We start from the raw sequence: 16,621 nt of genomic DNA, 5'->3' as shown, positions 1-16,621 counted from the left end.
ATATTGCTTTGACAATATTTTAAACCCTCAGTCAGAAGAGTGTTCACAGACCAAACAATTCTGATCTATGTTGTTTCTAAACAATTGCATTTCTCAGTTCCTAGGTAAATGCCTTCAGGACTGTCAGGAGTACAAAGTTTGGCTAATGTTGTATACTCTTGCTCTCTGAAAATTTCCCTATATCAAGTCTAAGTTAGAAGGACAGAACTAATTCTAAAGGGATATTTCTGATTTTTCTAAGAAAATTTATTTCATCCTTAATCTCTTGGCCTTTCACTAAAACATGCTGTGAACCTTTCTCTTCTTAGCACTTTCCTTCACATATCCTGGTGTGGTGTGTGTGCTGTGTGTGTACACACACAACATATATACATACTCAAGTGTATATATATTCAGGCAGAGGGGTCTCATCTATTTTTTTCCTCAAGATTTATTTTTATTTATGCATATAAGTGCTGGGGTGCAGGCCAGAGGTGAGGGGGAGTGAGAGGATTCACCAGAGACAGAGTGGGGAGCATAGCAGAGGGATTGACTGAAATACATTGCTGAGGGGAGCAGCAAGCAAGACAGGAGAGGTCTTCTGCACCATGTGCTACTCCCTGGATGAGGATGGAACTCATGCTGCACTGGCTGGCAATAGCTTTATAGTGCTGAGATTTAACCCCTTGCGCCACAAGGAAGGCCCTCATCCAGCTATTTTTTTTAATTGTTTATTTTCATTTGGGTGAAAATTTTAACATGACAGATGTAAAACTTGTGTCTACAGTATTGTCTGAAAGACAATAGTGAAAACTAGACTGAAGAGGGAGGGGGGCCACTTAGATATTGTGCTGCAGACAAGCATAGCTTGTGTGGAAATAGGTAGTGAATTGAAATGTTCAACATTGTTTCCGCAGATAGAGCGATGACTATGAATCCATAGGCATTTGCAATGATTTTTTTTTAAAGATTTATTTATTTATTTATTTATTTATTTATTTATTTATTTATTTATTTATACAAGCACTGGGTACAGTCAGAAGTGTGGGAGGGTGAGAGAATTCACCAGAGCCAGAGCGGGGAGCAGAAAAGGCAGACTGATGAAGTACACTGCTGAGGGGAGCTGCAGGTGTGACAGGAGAGGTCTGCTGCGCCATGTGGGATTCTCGCTGGCTGGTGGGGATTGAACCAGCGCTGCAGAGGCTGCGGGCAGCTTCGCAGCCCAGAGCTCAACCACTGCGCCACCGGGGAGGCCCCATTTGCTATGATTTTTAGTAAGATAATTTTCCTGGCCATTTAAGTACTTTGAGTTGTCACCCTCTTGCTCATCTCATAGTTTATTAGACATTGTAGTGGTTCAGTGCATAATCTGGAAATCAGAGTGCTTGTGTTTGGATCTCAGCTCCACTGGTTAATACCTGTGCCACCTCAGCCATTACTGATTCATTTGGCCTCAGCTTCCCCATTTTTAGAAGAACTGGTAATAATAGGATTGTTGGGAGGATTCCATTGGATTTTACGTGAGCACCTGAAAGCATGTCTGGCAGATAATAAGAGCTTAACAATGTGGTCAGGTATGATTAGGGAAGATGCTTGTTTAACACAAACTGTCAAGTTAACTTTTGCTGTCCCTGGAGAGCCAGACTTTTCCTACAACTTGTCCTTGTCTCTGACAGAAAAGAGCTCAGTGGTTTTCATTTATTTATTTATTCATGCAAGAACTCGGTTACAGGCCAGAGGTGCAAGGGCGGGGGTAATAGGATTCACCAGAGACAGAGTGGGGAGCAGAACAGGCAAACTGACTGAAATACACTGCTGAGGGGAGCAGCGGGTGAGACAGGAGAGGTCTGCTGCACCATGTGGGTCACCTCCCTGCCCAGGGATCGAAATCATGCTGCAGTAGTTGCAGATAGCTTCATAGTGTTAACGCTTAACCCCTTGCGCCACCAGGAAGCTCTGAAAAGAGCCCAGTGTTAATGGAGCTGACAAGAGGGTACTTTCCTTGACTGCTTCTCCCCAGACTTTATCCTCATGGCTCAAGGCATCCACATGTATGCAGCCAGGGTTCAGTGGGGCCTGGTCATGTGCTTCCTGTCTTACTTTGGCACCTTAGCTGTGGAGTTCCGGCATTACCGTTACGAGATTGTTTGTTCTGAATACCAGGAGAATTTCCTAAGCTTCTCAGAAAGTCTTTCTGAAGCTTCTGAATATCAAACCGACCAGGTGTAAAACCCATTAGTTTTTCTTGGTGGTGAGGTGGGTGTGAGTAGGGGAGGGGCCAGGACACACTCACAGGACTTGTCACATAACCTCATGACATGTTTTACACACACACACACACACACACACACACACGTTCATGGCCACATTTGCCAAAAAAAGCTTTTCAGGGCGAGATATTACGGAAAAAGCACAAGCCCTATGTGTCAAATTACACACTATTTCACTGAAAATATATGCACGACAGGGCAAGAAACTTGTGCATGATGACCTCTTCCCCTCTCCCAAGTCACCCTGCTCTTCTCATTCTCCTCACATATTTCAGACAGGATCACCCTACCATAGCATAGGGCAGGCCAAATGTAATATGGGAATAATGCCAACTCCTAAAGTTGCCTTCAGTTCCAAAGGGCTTGGAACCAGCTCATCAGGAAATTCTGAATCCGGCACTAATACTCTTGAAAGGATAGAGTATCATCTAATATGAAGGAAACCATTTAGAGATATGACCCTGCACAACCTACGGAAAGACAGAGAAGAGGATCAAGGAAAGAACTTTCCCACAAAAACTCTCATCGTTGTCCAGTGGCTGGCTGTGTGGATTCCATGGAAGAACATGCTGCACACTGCTGAGAACGAAGCCTATCACCATGATTTGAATTTGATTTACTGTGAATGAAAAATGTTTCCAAATGTGAATATTTGTGGGGACATGGTATGCCAAGCATGGAACAAGATGGGAGTGGCCAGGATCTGGTTTCATTTTTGCTTCCATAGTATGCTGAGTACAGTTTTTGCTTCTTTTTTTTCTTCAAGTAACTACCATGGGTCTTTCGAGGCTTCATGGATAAAGATGTAGATCACAGGCAAGAGCTGAGCTTATTTGGGTTCAACCAAGATTTTTAAAGAAAAGGTCACCTGCAGGCTTAATTTGTTCTTCTGGTGTTTAAAGCTAAGAAAATGCTTGCAGAAAATCATGCAGAATTATGTGTGGAGGTAATAAAAGAGCTCCTCTTGGACATTTATAAAAGATAGGAATTTTAGAGCATCTTGTTGCAAGACTTTATTAATATGTATCTATAGCCTAAGTTTAGTATTATTTTATGGATTAAGAGCTTTTCATACTTGGAATTTGTAGAAGCCAATTAAAAGATTACCTTCCCCTCCCAAAACAAATTGGGGTGGCTCTGCTGCCTAACATATAGTCCCAGCCTCTAAGAGCTGAGGACTCAAACACTAGGCCTGAACTATTGAGCTCATGCTTCATAGAAAGAGCAGGATTCTGAATTCAAGATAGTTGGAGTGGGGCAGTTTGCCCTCTGTGAGTACACTTTGTTTCAAGAAGTCACCAAATTTACTTTAGGAGCCTGGGATTTGTGAAAATGTGAAAAACATTGTTTTCTAAATTCAATCCAAAGTCTGAGCTTTTTGAAGAGGAGGGGTCTATGACTTTTCATCTCCGTATTTATCCCCACCTCCTAACACAGTGCCTGGCACATATTAGGTGCTCAAAAAATGTTGAATAGAAGTATTAGTAATGTAAAGGTAAAAAAAAGGAGTAAGAGGAAGCTCGAAGATGATTAAGAGAAAATACAAGGTGACTTTCGTGTGAGATGAAAATGTCTAAGAAATTGTGAATAAGGGTCAGAGGGAGGCGTGAGAATACTGGCAAAGGAGAAATCAAAAGAAGCAGAGTATTCTCCCATTAAAAAGGCATCTTATTGTAAATAGTCCAAGGTGACATTTATTATTTTTGAATACTGCTTTTGGGTTTTTTTCATTTTATATTTTAAAAATTTTATCAGAGAACAAAGATTTATGAAGTTTTCTTTCACTCAACACAATCCAAATTAAAGAGCTTTGGTGATGCACTGTACACTTTCTTAAGAGTATCTTGTAGCATATTTTAGCAGAATCAAGCAATGACTGGCATTATTCATTGGGATCTGACCACTAAATAAAATTCTTTTGTGCATTATTTTGATGTGTGTCTTATGCTAACATTTCTTCTCTACTACTGAAGCTTGTGTAAACTCAGACACCATGTTGGAAATGAACTTCACAGTTTTAATAGTGGCTATATCTAGGGTGTTTCTCAATACCAACCAATTCTGTGATTCGCTGGACAACAACTGGGTATCCTTACAATTCAGTTTAATTACTGATACCATGCAGAGTTAGCATCTGGATCACAGGTTTAAGGGTTCAGTACCACAGGTCATCCTTACTTCATATGCCAGTCACAACCATTGGTTCCTAGGTTACCCACACTTCTGTCCAACTCGGCTATAAAATTCTGGGGGTGGGAGAAGACCCCCACAGCACCCCCTTCCCTTTTAAGTAGAAAATTTTCTAGAATGGCTTACAGAGCTCATGAAAATACTTCACTACTGTTTGTTGGTTTATTACAAAGGTTGTAATTCAGGAAGAGCCAAATGGAAGAGATATATAAGTCAAGGGGCTCAGGGGCCGCCAGGATTTTGGTGTGTCTGTCAGCTCAGGAGCTTTCTGAATCTCTGTTCAAGAGTTTTATAAAGGTCAATCTCCAGCACCACTCTCACACCCCCTTACCAGAGATCGATGGGTCAGAGGTCCAATCACCTGGTCTTTCAGGTGACCAGCTTTATTCTGAGGTGGTCACTCTAAGGGGTCTCATTAGCATAAACCCAGGTGTGACCCAAGGGTCTCCTTGTGAACAACAGACACTCCTGTTACTCAGAAAATTCCAAAAGTTTTAGGGCCTCTGGGGCAGGAGCCAAGACAAAGCTCAAATACATTTTTGTATTATAAACATATAAATAAAGACCAAGTTGACAGAATCTCTTAGGAACAATAACCACAGCATACATCTAGGAGCCCAGGACCAGGGAATCCATGTTTGGAATGAGCATCTCTGGAGGATCAAATGCAGATCAACAAAGTTTAAAATACACTAAAACTATGGTAGTCCAACTCAGCCTCTTGGAGTTCCCCTCAGATATTTAATTCCCTTAACTTCTTTCAAATGTTTCTTCTTGGGCCTCCCTGGTGGCCTAGGGGTTAAGTCTCAGCACTATCACGCTATAATTACTGTGGCCTGAGTTGGATCCCTGGCCAGGGAGCTACCCACATGGCGCACCAGACCTCTCTGTCTCACCCACTGCTCCCCTCAGCAGTGTGTTTGTCAGTCTGCCTGTCTGCTCCCCACTCTGTCTCTGGTGAATCCTCTTACTCCCTCCCCACTGCACCTCTGGCATGTACCCCGGTTCTTCTATAATCAATCAATAAATCTTTTTTTAAAAATCAAATATTTTTTCTCACTGAGGCCTCTCTGACTTCTAAAATTCAGCCCTCATCCCCAAGCTCACCCCAGCACTTTGCTCTTTTCAGCTTTATTTTGCCCTTTGGCATTTTTTTAAACATGGTTCTGTGGTTAGTTAAGATTACAATGTGCATAACACTCTCAAACACATTTTACTAGTTTTCTCACTTTATCCATAAAATGCAAGCCCTACAAGGAATTTTCTCTGTCATGTAGCTGGCACCTAGAACAGTGCCTGGCACTTGGCTAAGTTCTTAATAAATATTTCTAAAATAATAACTGGAAGCTGCCCTCTTCCCTTACCACCACTATACCCTCCCCCCTCCTTTTTTTTTTTGAAGATTTAGTCTCAAATATGAGTGCTCAGTGCTCAAGGCTTTTAGGACACAATGGTAATGTGGTCAGATTTCAGAGCCTCTAATTGTTGTCCTGCTTCTCATAGCAAATAGCTTTCTGTGTCCTAAGGAGGAATGTCTAGATTATAAAAAAGGTTACTTCTTATATCTGCAGATATAAGAAGTATGTACATGTTAAACACCCCAGTTTGAAATACAACCTAAAGTCATTTTCATGCAAATTGTGTGGGTACCTGACTTTCTCTCATGTTGCTTCTGAAACAGAATCATGGGGTAAGTGGGTCCTCACCTGGGAAAACTGAATATATATCATATTTTTAAGACAAAAAGCTGAGCAGACCCTGTAAGTCATGGTCAGATTTTTTTCACTTACCTCATCAAAACTCTCCCTACAAATGCTGACTGGGTCAGGATGAAGAGACGGATGGAAGTTGCTCAATGACTATTTCTGTAAAAAAGCAGAACTAAGGGACCTGACAGTCAATACAGGCATTCCCTGTTTTATTGCACTTCGCAGATGTGTTTTTTACTCTTCACCAGCAAAAATGATGACTTACTGAAGACTGATTTAGCATTTTTTAACATTATTTTTTAAATTGAGGTATGTATATTTTTAAAAGACATAATGCTATTACACACTTAATAGAGTGTAAATATAACTTACATCCATTGGAAAACCAAAAAAAATAACTTGCTTTGTGGCTTTTTTTTTTTTTTTTTTTTGGCATATAAGAACAAGGTTATAAGCCAGAGGTGTGGGGGTGAGAGGATTCACTAGAGACAGAGTGGGAGCAGAACAGGCAGACTGACTGAAATACACTGCTGAGGGGAGCAGCGGGCAAAACAGGAGAGGTCTGCTGCGCCATGTGAGTTTAGCTCCCTGGCCTGGGTAGGGGTGATAGCGCTAACCCCCAGGCCAAAAGGGAGGCCCCGATATTCACTTTATTGCAGTGGTCTGTAACTAAACCCACAGTATCTCCAAGGTGTGCCTATATTAAAATAACACCTAATACCTCTAAATTTTTGTAAACCAAATTTAGATTTGTAACCAGAATAGTTAAGAGGACCTGGAAGAAAGGGGCTTTGACTAAACACAAGGACAATGTCTACACAGAAGCCAGAAGTCCTAGAGAGAGTGGCAATGATTTGCTTTTATTTATGATTTATTTTATTTATGCATACAAGAACAAGGATGTAGCCCAGGGGTGCAGAAGGGGAGCGGATTCACCAGAGACAGAGTGGGGAGCAGAACAGGCAAATCTACTGAAACATACTGCTGAGGGGGAGCAGCAGGTGAGATAGGAGAGGTCTGATGCACCATGTGGGTAGCTCCCTGTGCCACCAGGGAGGACCTGATTTGCTTTCTAGATGGCCCTAGTAAGAGCTAGTTCTCTCAAAATATAGGGAATGTTTCTATCCTATCTATAAACATCATTACTTAGAAAGTTTTAAGTACTACCCTTTTCTTCTATAAAACCTGAAAGTACTATGCCTATCGCTGGTAGTCTTTCTATTCCATTCCATTTTATTCTGCAGGTAATAATGACTGCCTGGAGTTTTAAGCACAGGCTGTTAGGAATTGGAGGAATCTGTGAGGCACTATGTTGACTATGGAAGGTGTAAGGGAAGAAAAAAATCAAAGACATTTTGAGATGTCTAGATGTTTGGGAAGATGGGGACACTTGAAAATCTGGAAAGACAAGAGATGCCAATGTTTGGAGGGACAGGAAGAATATGAGGCCATCTTGATGTTCCTAAGTGTGTGCTAAAAGGAAGGAAAAGGTCTGCCCAACATCTTGGTACCATTTGATTGACTTGGTGATTTTTCCAATTACTGTAGCTGCCTAATTACCAAAAAATGTAGCTGCAAAATACAATGATTTATTATGATCACATATTTTGTGGGTCAGGAATTTAGATAAGGCGCAGCAGAGACTGTTTATTTCTGTTCCTTGATGTTTGGAGTCTCTGCTGGAAGATTTGAGGGCTAGAGGCTGGAAGCGTCTGAAGGTTATTTCATTCATATGTCTGGAGATGGGAGACTGGACATCAGCTTGGGACCTCAGGTCCTTTCCACATGGGCTATTTTAAGATCCCACACAGCATGGTTGCTGGCTTCCCCAAAGCAAATGTCCAACCCCCAGCTTCTGCAAAAAGCACGAAAAGGATGTATCTTTTTTAGAACAGCCTAACCCAAAGAGGCACAAACAACACCTCTGGTGTCCTCTTTTGGCTGAAGCAGTTATAAGCTCCCACCCAGTCAAGGCGAGGCAATGTAGGCCTCCACTTTTAGGTGGGAGGAGTGTCAAAGTCAGAGTGCAAAAAGAGCACGTGGGATAACATGAGTGACAATGACGACAGAACACAAGTCCTTCCTCAAAAAAAAAAAAAAAAAAAAAAAAACCCAGACTGACAGAAACTAAAGAAGCAATTTTCTCAGAATTCTGGCAACTAAAAGCTACATTAACTAGCAACCAGAAGGATCCTTAATCAAGAATAACTTGCTGACCTTGGTGAAAACAGAGTGCTTTGTGGTATTTTAACATACCCTGGTCCCATTCCCAGTTCAGTGGACTTAGTGAAAATAACAGCTTGCATTTCTGGTGCAGATCAACAGATAGAGCAGCACAATGGACCTCATTCACTAAGAATTGCGGTTACTTGTTTTTTAGTTATTAGTCAGTTGAGGCTGCTATAACAAAATGCCACAAACTGAGTGTTTTATTTTTTTTTTAAGTTTTTTTAATGCATACAAGAACTGGGGTTCTTGCCAGAGGTGCAGGAGGTGAGAGGACTCACCAGAGTGAGTGGGGAGCAGAACGGGCAGATCTACTGAAATACACTGCTGAGGGGAGCTGTGGGCAAAGCAGGAGATGTCTGCTGCACCATGTGGGTTGCTCCCTGGCTGCCCGGGCCCGGAATCCAACTCATGCGATAGCTTGATAGCACTGTCTTTAACTCCTGGACCACTGGGGAGGCCCAAACTGGGTGTTTTTTTGTGTTTTTTTTTAGGTTTGTTTTTTTTTTTTTTGTGGGACCCTTGCCGGTGGCCGGGGAACGAACCGGCGCTACAGAGGCTGAGGGCAGCCTCGCAGCCCAGCGCTCAACTGCTGCGCCACCAGGGGAGGCCCCCAAACTGGGTCTTTTAAACAGCAGTTTATTTCTCATATATTTTGGAGCCTAGAAAGTCCAAAATCAAGGTTCCTATGGATTCAGTTTTCAGTGAGGGCTTTCTGGTGTCTTTTCTTCCTCTTATAAAACCATCAATCCCAGCAGATTAGAACCCCAGCCTTATGACTTTTTTTAATCTTAGTTACCTACTAACAGCCCTATTTCCAAATACAATCACATTGGGGAGTAAGGCTTCAACACATGAATTGCAGAGGAACTGGGGAGACAGTTCAATCCACAGTGGCCTCTTGAGGATTGGCTCAAAGGGCTTACTTTTATCCAGCTTAAGAAGAATTCTGCCAGTGGAGAGGCAGTCACTCAGAGGCTTTTGTCAAAAACATTTATTGAAAGGCTAATGTAGTCATCACAGCCACCTGCAGCAATGGATAATAGTTGCGGCAAATAGACTAACTTAAAGACTTGGGTAGAAGGAGTAGAAAATGAGATGCTTTGGTAAACAAGAGCTTTGAAAAATTCTGACATATTCCTGTTGCTATGGTTGAATTGTGTCCCCATCCAAAAAGATATGTTGAAGTCTTAATCCCCAATACGTCAGAATGTGATCTTAAATGGAAACAGTCATTGCAGATGTTATTAGTTAAAATGAGGTCATGCTGGAGTAGGTTAAGCTGCTCGTCCAACACTACTGATGTGCTTTTAAGATGACAACTATGTGAAGACACAAATACACGGAGAGAATGTCATGTGAGATAGAGGTTGAAGCAATACCCCTACAAACCAAGTGACGCTAAGGATTGTCAGCTGGTTCCAGAAGCCATGCCAGAAGCATGGAACAGCTTCTCCTTCAGTGTCTCCAGAAGGAACCAATCCTGCCAACATCTTGATTTGACTTTTGGCTCCCAGAATTGTGAGGATAAATTTCTGTGTCTTTAAGCCACCCAGTTTCACATAATTTGCAGTCCTAGGAATCAAATAACTAAATATTAAAAGAAAGTATAAATGTGTATGTTGTTTGTAATTCCTTTATTTCCCCTCTTATCTGATTTAGAAGGCAACCATATAAAACATTAATTATAAACCTGTGTTGATCAGCACACAATGTATAAAGATGTAATGTGACAACAGCATAAGCAAGGAAAGAATAGTTATATGGAAGCAAAGTTTTGTGATCTCTTAAAATTAAGGTAATCTTAACTGGAATTAAATTGGTATAAATTAAGATGAGAAACCACTAGGAAATAATAACTCAAGTATAGTAAAGGAAGCAAGAGGGCCCTCCCTGGTGGCACAGTGGGTTGAGCGCCATGCTGTGGAGCTGCCCACAGCCTTTGCAGCACTGGTTCGCTTCCCGGCCAGCCAGGGAGAAACCTACATGGCGCAGCAGACCTTGCCCGCTGCTCCCCTCGGTAGTGTCCTCAGTCCGTCTGCCTATTCTGCAACCCAGTCTCTCTCTGATGAATTCTCTCACCCTCCCGTGCCTCTGACCTGTACCCCAGTTCTTGTATAAATAAATAAAATCTTTTAAAAAATTTTTTAAAATAAATAAATAAAAATAAAGGAAGGAAGAGAATTAAAATGGTATTCTAGAAAATATCTAACACAAGAAAGCATAACGGAGGACTGAGGAACAACAAAAAACCATGAGACATAAAGAATTAACTTTGATGTATGTAACAGTATTGTTGACAATAATCACTATGGATCTCCAGAAGGTATTCATTTTCTAATTGCAAGTTTGTATTCAATAGCAAAATTATAGAAGTGCTTATCAGTATTTACATTAAACATAATGGATTAAACTCTTCAATTAAGGTGGCGCAGGCAATTGAGTGCAGCGCAGTGAAGCTGTCTGCAGCCTCTGCAGCGCAGGTTCTATCCCAGCCCGAAAGATTCCCACATGGTGCGGCAGACCTCTCCTGTCTCGCCCGCTGCTCCCCTCAGCAGTGTGTTTTGGTGGGTCTGCTTGTTCTGTTCCCCACTCTGTCTCTGGTAAATTCTCTCACCCTCCCGCACCTCTGGCCTGTTCTCCGGTTCTTGTATGCATGAATAAATAAATCTTTAAAAAAATAATAATAAAAATAAACTCTTCAATTAAAAGGAAGACTGGCAGAATGGATTTAAAAACAAATCCAGGGGCCTCCCTGGTGGCACAAGGGGTTAAGACGCAACCTATGAAACTATCCACAGCCACTGCAGCACGAGTTCAATCCCCAGCCAGGGAGCTACCCACATGGTACAGCAGACCTCTCCTGACTCACCCACTGCTCCCCTCAGCAGTGTATTTCAGTTAATCCACCTGTTCTGTTCCCCACTCTGTCTCTGGTGAATCCTCTCACTCCCCATGCCTCTGGCCTGTATCCCAGTTCTTGTATGCATAAATAAATCAATCTTTAAAAAAGTAAAAACAAAATCTACTACACAATGTTGATGAGACATATTTTAGATTCAAAGACAAAAATGGTTGAAAGTAAGAGAATGAGAAAAGATATGCCATATAAACAGCAACCAAAAGAAGGCTTGAGAAGTGGCTATACTACTATCAGGCAAAGTAGACTTCAAGACAAAAAACTGTTAAAGGGCCTCCCTGGTGGCACGGGGTTAAAGACAGCGCTATGAAGCTATCTGCCGCCACTGCAGCACAAGTTTGATCCCCAGCCAGGGAGCTACCAACTGTACATGGCACAGTTGACCTCTCCGCTGTCCCCGCTGCTCCCCTCAGCAGTGTAATTCAGTAGATCTGCCTTTTCTGCTCCCCACTCTGTCTCTGGTGAATCCTCTCACTCCCCGTACCTTTAGCCTACAACCCCAATTCTTGTATGCATAAATAAATCTTAAAAAAAAAAAAAAAAACTGTTACAAGAGACAAAAGATGCTCATTAGAAGGAAATGAAAGCTCAAAGAACACTACAAACCAACTAAACCTAACAAACACCTACAGACAATCCACCCAACAGCAGCAGAATTCATTCTTCTCCAGTATATGAAGAACATTCTTCAGGCGAGACCATGTTAGGCCATAAAACAAGTCATGATAAATTTTAAAAGATCAAAACCATAAAAAAGGATATTCTCCAAGCACAATAGCATGAAATTAGAAATCAGTAACAGAAGGAAATTTAGAAATTTCACAAATATGTGGAAATTAAACAACAGTCTTAAACAACCAATGGGTCAAAGGAGAAATCAGAAGGGCAATTAGAAAGTACCTTGAAATGGATAAATATGAAAACACACCAAAACCTATGGGATGCATTGACAGCACTGTTCACAAAAAATTAGAACATTAAAGACTTAATTCAACAAAACTCAAACCAATAACCTAACGTAACCTAGCCTTCTACCTTAAGGAAGTAGACAAAGTGCAAACTAAGCCCAAAGCAAGCAGAAAGAAGTAAATGATTAAAGGAGCTAAATAACTGAATCAATAAAACCAAAAATTTGTTCCTTGAGAGGATCAGCAAAGCGATAAGCCTTAGCTACATATCACCTTTTTTTTTTTAAATGATTCAGTAGAAGACAGTCTTTTCTTTTTTTTTTTTTTTTTAAAGAATTTATTTATTTATTTATACAAGCACTGGGTACAGTCAGAAGCACGGGAGGGTGAGAGAATTCACCAGAGCCAGAGCGGGGTGCAGAGCAGGCAGAAGGACCGAAGTACACTGCTGAGGGGAGCAGCGGAAGGCAGGAGAGGTCTGCACGCCATGCGGGACCCTCCTCTGGTGGCCGGGGAGCAGCCGGGGATCGAACTGGCGCCGCAGATCCCGGCGCTGCAGAGGCTGCAGGCAGCTTCTCAACCCAGCACTCAACCACTACGCCACCAGGGAGGCCCTACATATCACCTTAATCTTACTTTTGTTATCACCATTCCATGGAAACTGCATCTGTCCAATCCAAGGGCCACTGCTATTGTGAATTTACTTGATTTTTATCAGCAGTTGCCAGATTTGACCAATCCCTTGTTCATTTATCTCTCATGCCACTCTCTTGCTTCCCCTTACTTGATGCCCATTCCCACCTCTTTTGCTGGCTTATCCCCTTGCTTGATCTCTTATGTCGGAGTGTAAGGGCTCTGTTTAGGCTCTATTCAGACCTTTCTTACATCATCACATACCATGACATTAATAGCATCTCTATGCCAATGAACTCCCAAACCTGATCTCCAGCCAGGTCAGAGCCCTGAACTCTAGGCATAAATCCAGCTGCTTTTTTGTCATGTCTAAAATGGTGCCTGCATTGACACTTCACATTTTACATGCTATGTCAGTGGCAGCACTGGTTTTCTTTCCAGTGGCACCCTCTCTCCAATTGCTGAAGCTAAGTATCTAGGAGTTACCGTTCCAATCCGTAATCTGGAGCAAGTGCTGTCATTGTCACCTCTAAATCATATTCTGAATGTGGATTAGGATACCTTGCCATCCTAAGTCAAACCCCACCATCCTCTACCTTATTACTTCAATTGCCTTCTATCTTAGATCTCACAGATTGGCTCTCTCAAGCTCCACTTTAGTTGATAATTGGAAAAAAGTTAGAAACCTAAAAATGTCAAGACACTCATGCATACGGAATGGATTGGAACTAAGTACTACCAATTAAATGCACTAACACAAAATTCATAAAAGGCAATCTTCCTATTTGTATTGTTGTTGGTAAACAAGGTAATAGAATGCAAGTGCTTGGACAAAGTTGCTACACTTGGATTAGGCCCTTGTGGGTGTGAGTAGCAGTGTCAATGGTGGCAGGTTTCCTGAACTCTGGATTGCAACTCCTGTGGGCTGTCCTTGAACTCTATAGTCCAATGCTATTCCCCTATTATGACTCCAGTTCTCCCCGTTGATCTTGTAAACATTTCACTCCTTTAAATCCTTTCTGAATAAAACTCTAAAGTGACTTTCACCTGGCACTCAACCCTGGTATTTCTGATTTTCCTGTATCTACTCTTGACTACCTACATAATTCATTCTCCTTCCAAAAGAGAATCCCTTAAAAATATAAATCACATCATGTCATCTTGTTTAAATTCTCCAGTGGCTTCCCACCAAACTTGGAACACAGCTCAAACCCTTTAGTGTGGTCCCAAGTCCTTAACAATCCGCCTCTGCCCATTTCTCCAATAGCATCCTTCTCTTAATTCTTGGGATAGACCAAATTTTGCCTAGATTTTTATTACACAGTTCCATCCACAAGGCATGCTCTCCCCTCCATCTAGTCATTCAGATTAGTTACCATTTTGACAAACCCGCCCCCAACCTCCTCCAAAGCCACGTTATTCTATTTTGTCCTGCATAGCAGTTAGTGGTATCTAATTTTTTTGGTCATTGCGCACTATTTATTGACCACCTCCTCCAACAAAGTATGTATCATAGGAGCAAGGACTTTGTCCCCTTACAGCAGATCCAGGGCATATTATAGATGATGGATAAATATTTGAAAGAATAATGGGATTAAAATTTGCAAGGGATGTAAATTTTACTTTTATTAGTCATTCCAGTGTGTTAGCAAAAACCACAACTTATTCTTAAATATTAGGTTAGTTTGAAGGTAATAAATAGCCTTTTGCCATCTGGCTAACTTTGTACTCTAGTAGTACTTGAAAAATAGTCCTTTTTAAAACTAGCGTTGAAAACCTGGCTCTCTAAAAACCACTGATTTTAATGTGACTTAGGGGACAGGTGGTAAAGAGGGTGGATTTCATTGAGAACTAGTCTCATTTTTCTAAACTACTCTGATTCTTGTAATGGCATGCTATTAATTTTTAAAGATGAATGAACCAATCTCATTTTTCTCTTAACTCCAGTTACCTCTTAGCTCTATCTACCTTGCTGGTGGCCTCATACTTGCTAAGGTCTCTTGAGAAACAGCACCATCTACTGGACATTGACTGCTGTACACCTGTCTTGGCAATAGGCGGTGACTCTCAGCCTTTCCTGTGCAACTCTAAACTTGACATGTTAGATTTAGCAACTTAGGTTCAGCCTTCCAGAAGGCCAAACAAGAAGTTTAGCCACTCCAAAAATGCTGACAAAGCCAGAGAATTCCCTTTGCCTGAGGATTTGACTCTAAGAAGCCAATGTGAGTTGACACAAGATTGGAAATCCGTGCGAGTGGGAGAGAACACAACTAACAAGGCTACAACTTTGAGAGAACTTTGTCCACTGTGTTTTCTGCAAACAAGATGCTGAAGTAAGTTGTTTTTTTTTTTTTCCCCTCCTTCCTTTAAGGACCATAAATTTATCTGGGTTGAAATTCTACCATGCTACCTTTCTAGGCAAATTTTTCCCCTCATGACCCAGTCTCCTTTATCTCTCAATTTCTTAGTTTCTTAGGATCTAAAATACTCCACTCACCTTCTCCATCCCTTCCCTTTACACCCCACTTTGAAAACCTAATCCAATATTGCAACTTTCTCTAAATTCTTGAATCTATTATCCTGTCCTCAAATATTTAATATAAGCCAGATTTTCTTGTACCCTTTTTATCATGGACAGTAAATGCCTCTTGCTGTAGACTGAAGGTTTATGTCCCCCTCAAAATATGTACACTGAAATCTAACCAAGGTCATGGTATTTGGAGGTGGGCATTTGGCAGATCCCTCATGAATGGGATTAGGCCTTACCAGAGAGCCAAGAAATCTGTTCCACCCCTTCTGCCAACTGAGGTTACAGTGAAAAGACTCTGAGGAAAGGACTCACCAGACAATGAATTTGCTAGCACTTTGGTCTTGGATTTCTCTGCATCTAGAACTGTGAGAAATAGAACTGTGTTGTGCATAATTTGCTCTGGTCTCTGGTATTTTGTCATAGCAGTCAAATGAACTAAAATACCACTTCAGTTCTCTGCTGGATACATATTAAGCACCCTACTTTTCCTTAATTTCCTTTCTAATCTAGACCCTCGGGCATAATCTTCTCTCATTTCTTTCTTTTTTTTTTTTTTTTTTATAGAGGCATGTTTATTTATTTATTTGTTTGTTTGTTTGTTTGTTTTTTGTTTATACATGCACTGGGTACAGTCAGAAGCACGGGAGAGTGAGAGTATTCACCAGAGCCAGAGTGGGGAGCAGAGCAGGCAGAAGGACCGAAGTACACTGCTGAGGGGAGCAGCGGGCGGCAGGAGAGGTCTGCGCGCCATGTGGGACCCTCCTCCGGTGGCCGGGGAGCAGCCGGGGATCGAACCGGTGCCGCAGAGGTCGCGGGCAGCTTCACAACCCAGCGCTCAACCGCTGCGCCACCGGGGAGGCCCTCATTTCTTTCTTTTCAACTATTTCTTGACTATTAAGGGACATCTTTCCTGCCATCTTCTGATGAGCTTTATCAGAAATTGTATGAAGTTCAACATTTGTGGCTTTACAATCATTTACAAATTACTCCCATTCCTAAGACTTATTTAAAACTCATTTTCTTTTTTTCTGACTCTGGTATATTTTGTAGACCCTAGATTTCTTAATTAGTTACTAAAATAAAAATTATCAACATAAAATATTTTATTTCCCGTTCTCTCATATTTGCAACGTTATTTCCTTCCTTTATTCTAAGCATCCCGAGATTTATTCCTCCAGGATTCATTAGAATGATTAATTAGGAGAACAATTGCCTCCTTCAAGTATTATCTTATGTACCTTAAATATAAATTTCAA

General features: G+C 41.4%; 1 protein-coding gene across 10 annotated transcripts in view; it reads left to right on the top strand.

The window, feature by feature from the left end:
- Positions 1 to 4,169, top strand: part of TMEM150C (transmembrane protein 150C) — an 86,330-nt gene extending 82,161 nt beyond the window's left edge. For all 10 annotated transcript variants that reach the window (XM_037529921.2, XM_037529919.2, XM_037529925.2 and 7 more), the window contains one exon: positions 2,000 to 4,169. In XM_037529921.2, coding sequence (XP_037385818.1) covers positions 2,000 to 2,208 — 209 coding nt within the window. In that variant the 3' untranslated portion in view covers positions 2,209 to 4,169. The remainder of the gene's footprint in view (positions 1 to 1,999) is intronic.
- The last annotated feature ends 12,452 nt before the right edge of the window (positions 4,170 to 16,621 follow it).

This window comes from Talpa occidentalis, unplaced genomic scaffold (genome assembly GCF_014898055.3).
Source record: "Talpa occidentalis isolate TD23 unplaced genomic scaffold, MPIMG_talOcc4v2.1 talOcc4.6, whole genome shotgun sequence".
Lineage (NCBI taxonomy): Eukaryota > Metazoa > Chordata > Mammalia > Eulipotyphla > Talpidae > Talpa > Talpa occidentalis.
Note: the sequence above shows the minus strand (reverse complement) of the source record. Positions and strands in the feature narration are given on the sequence as shown.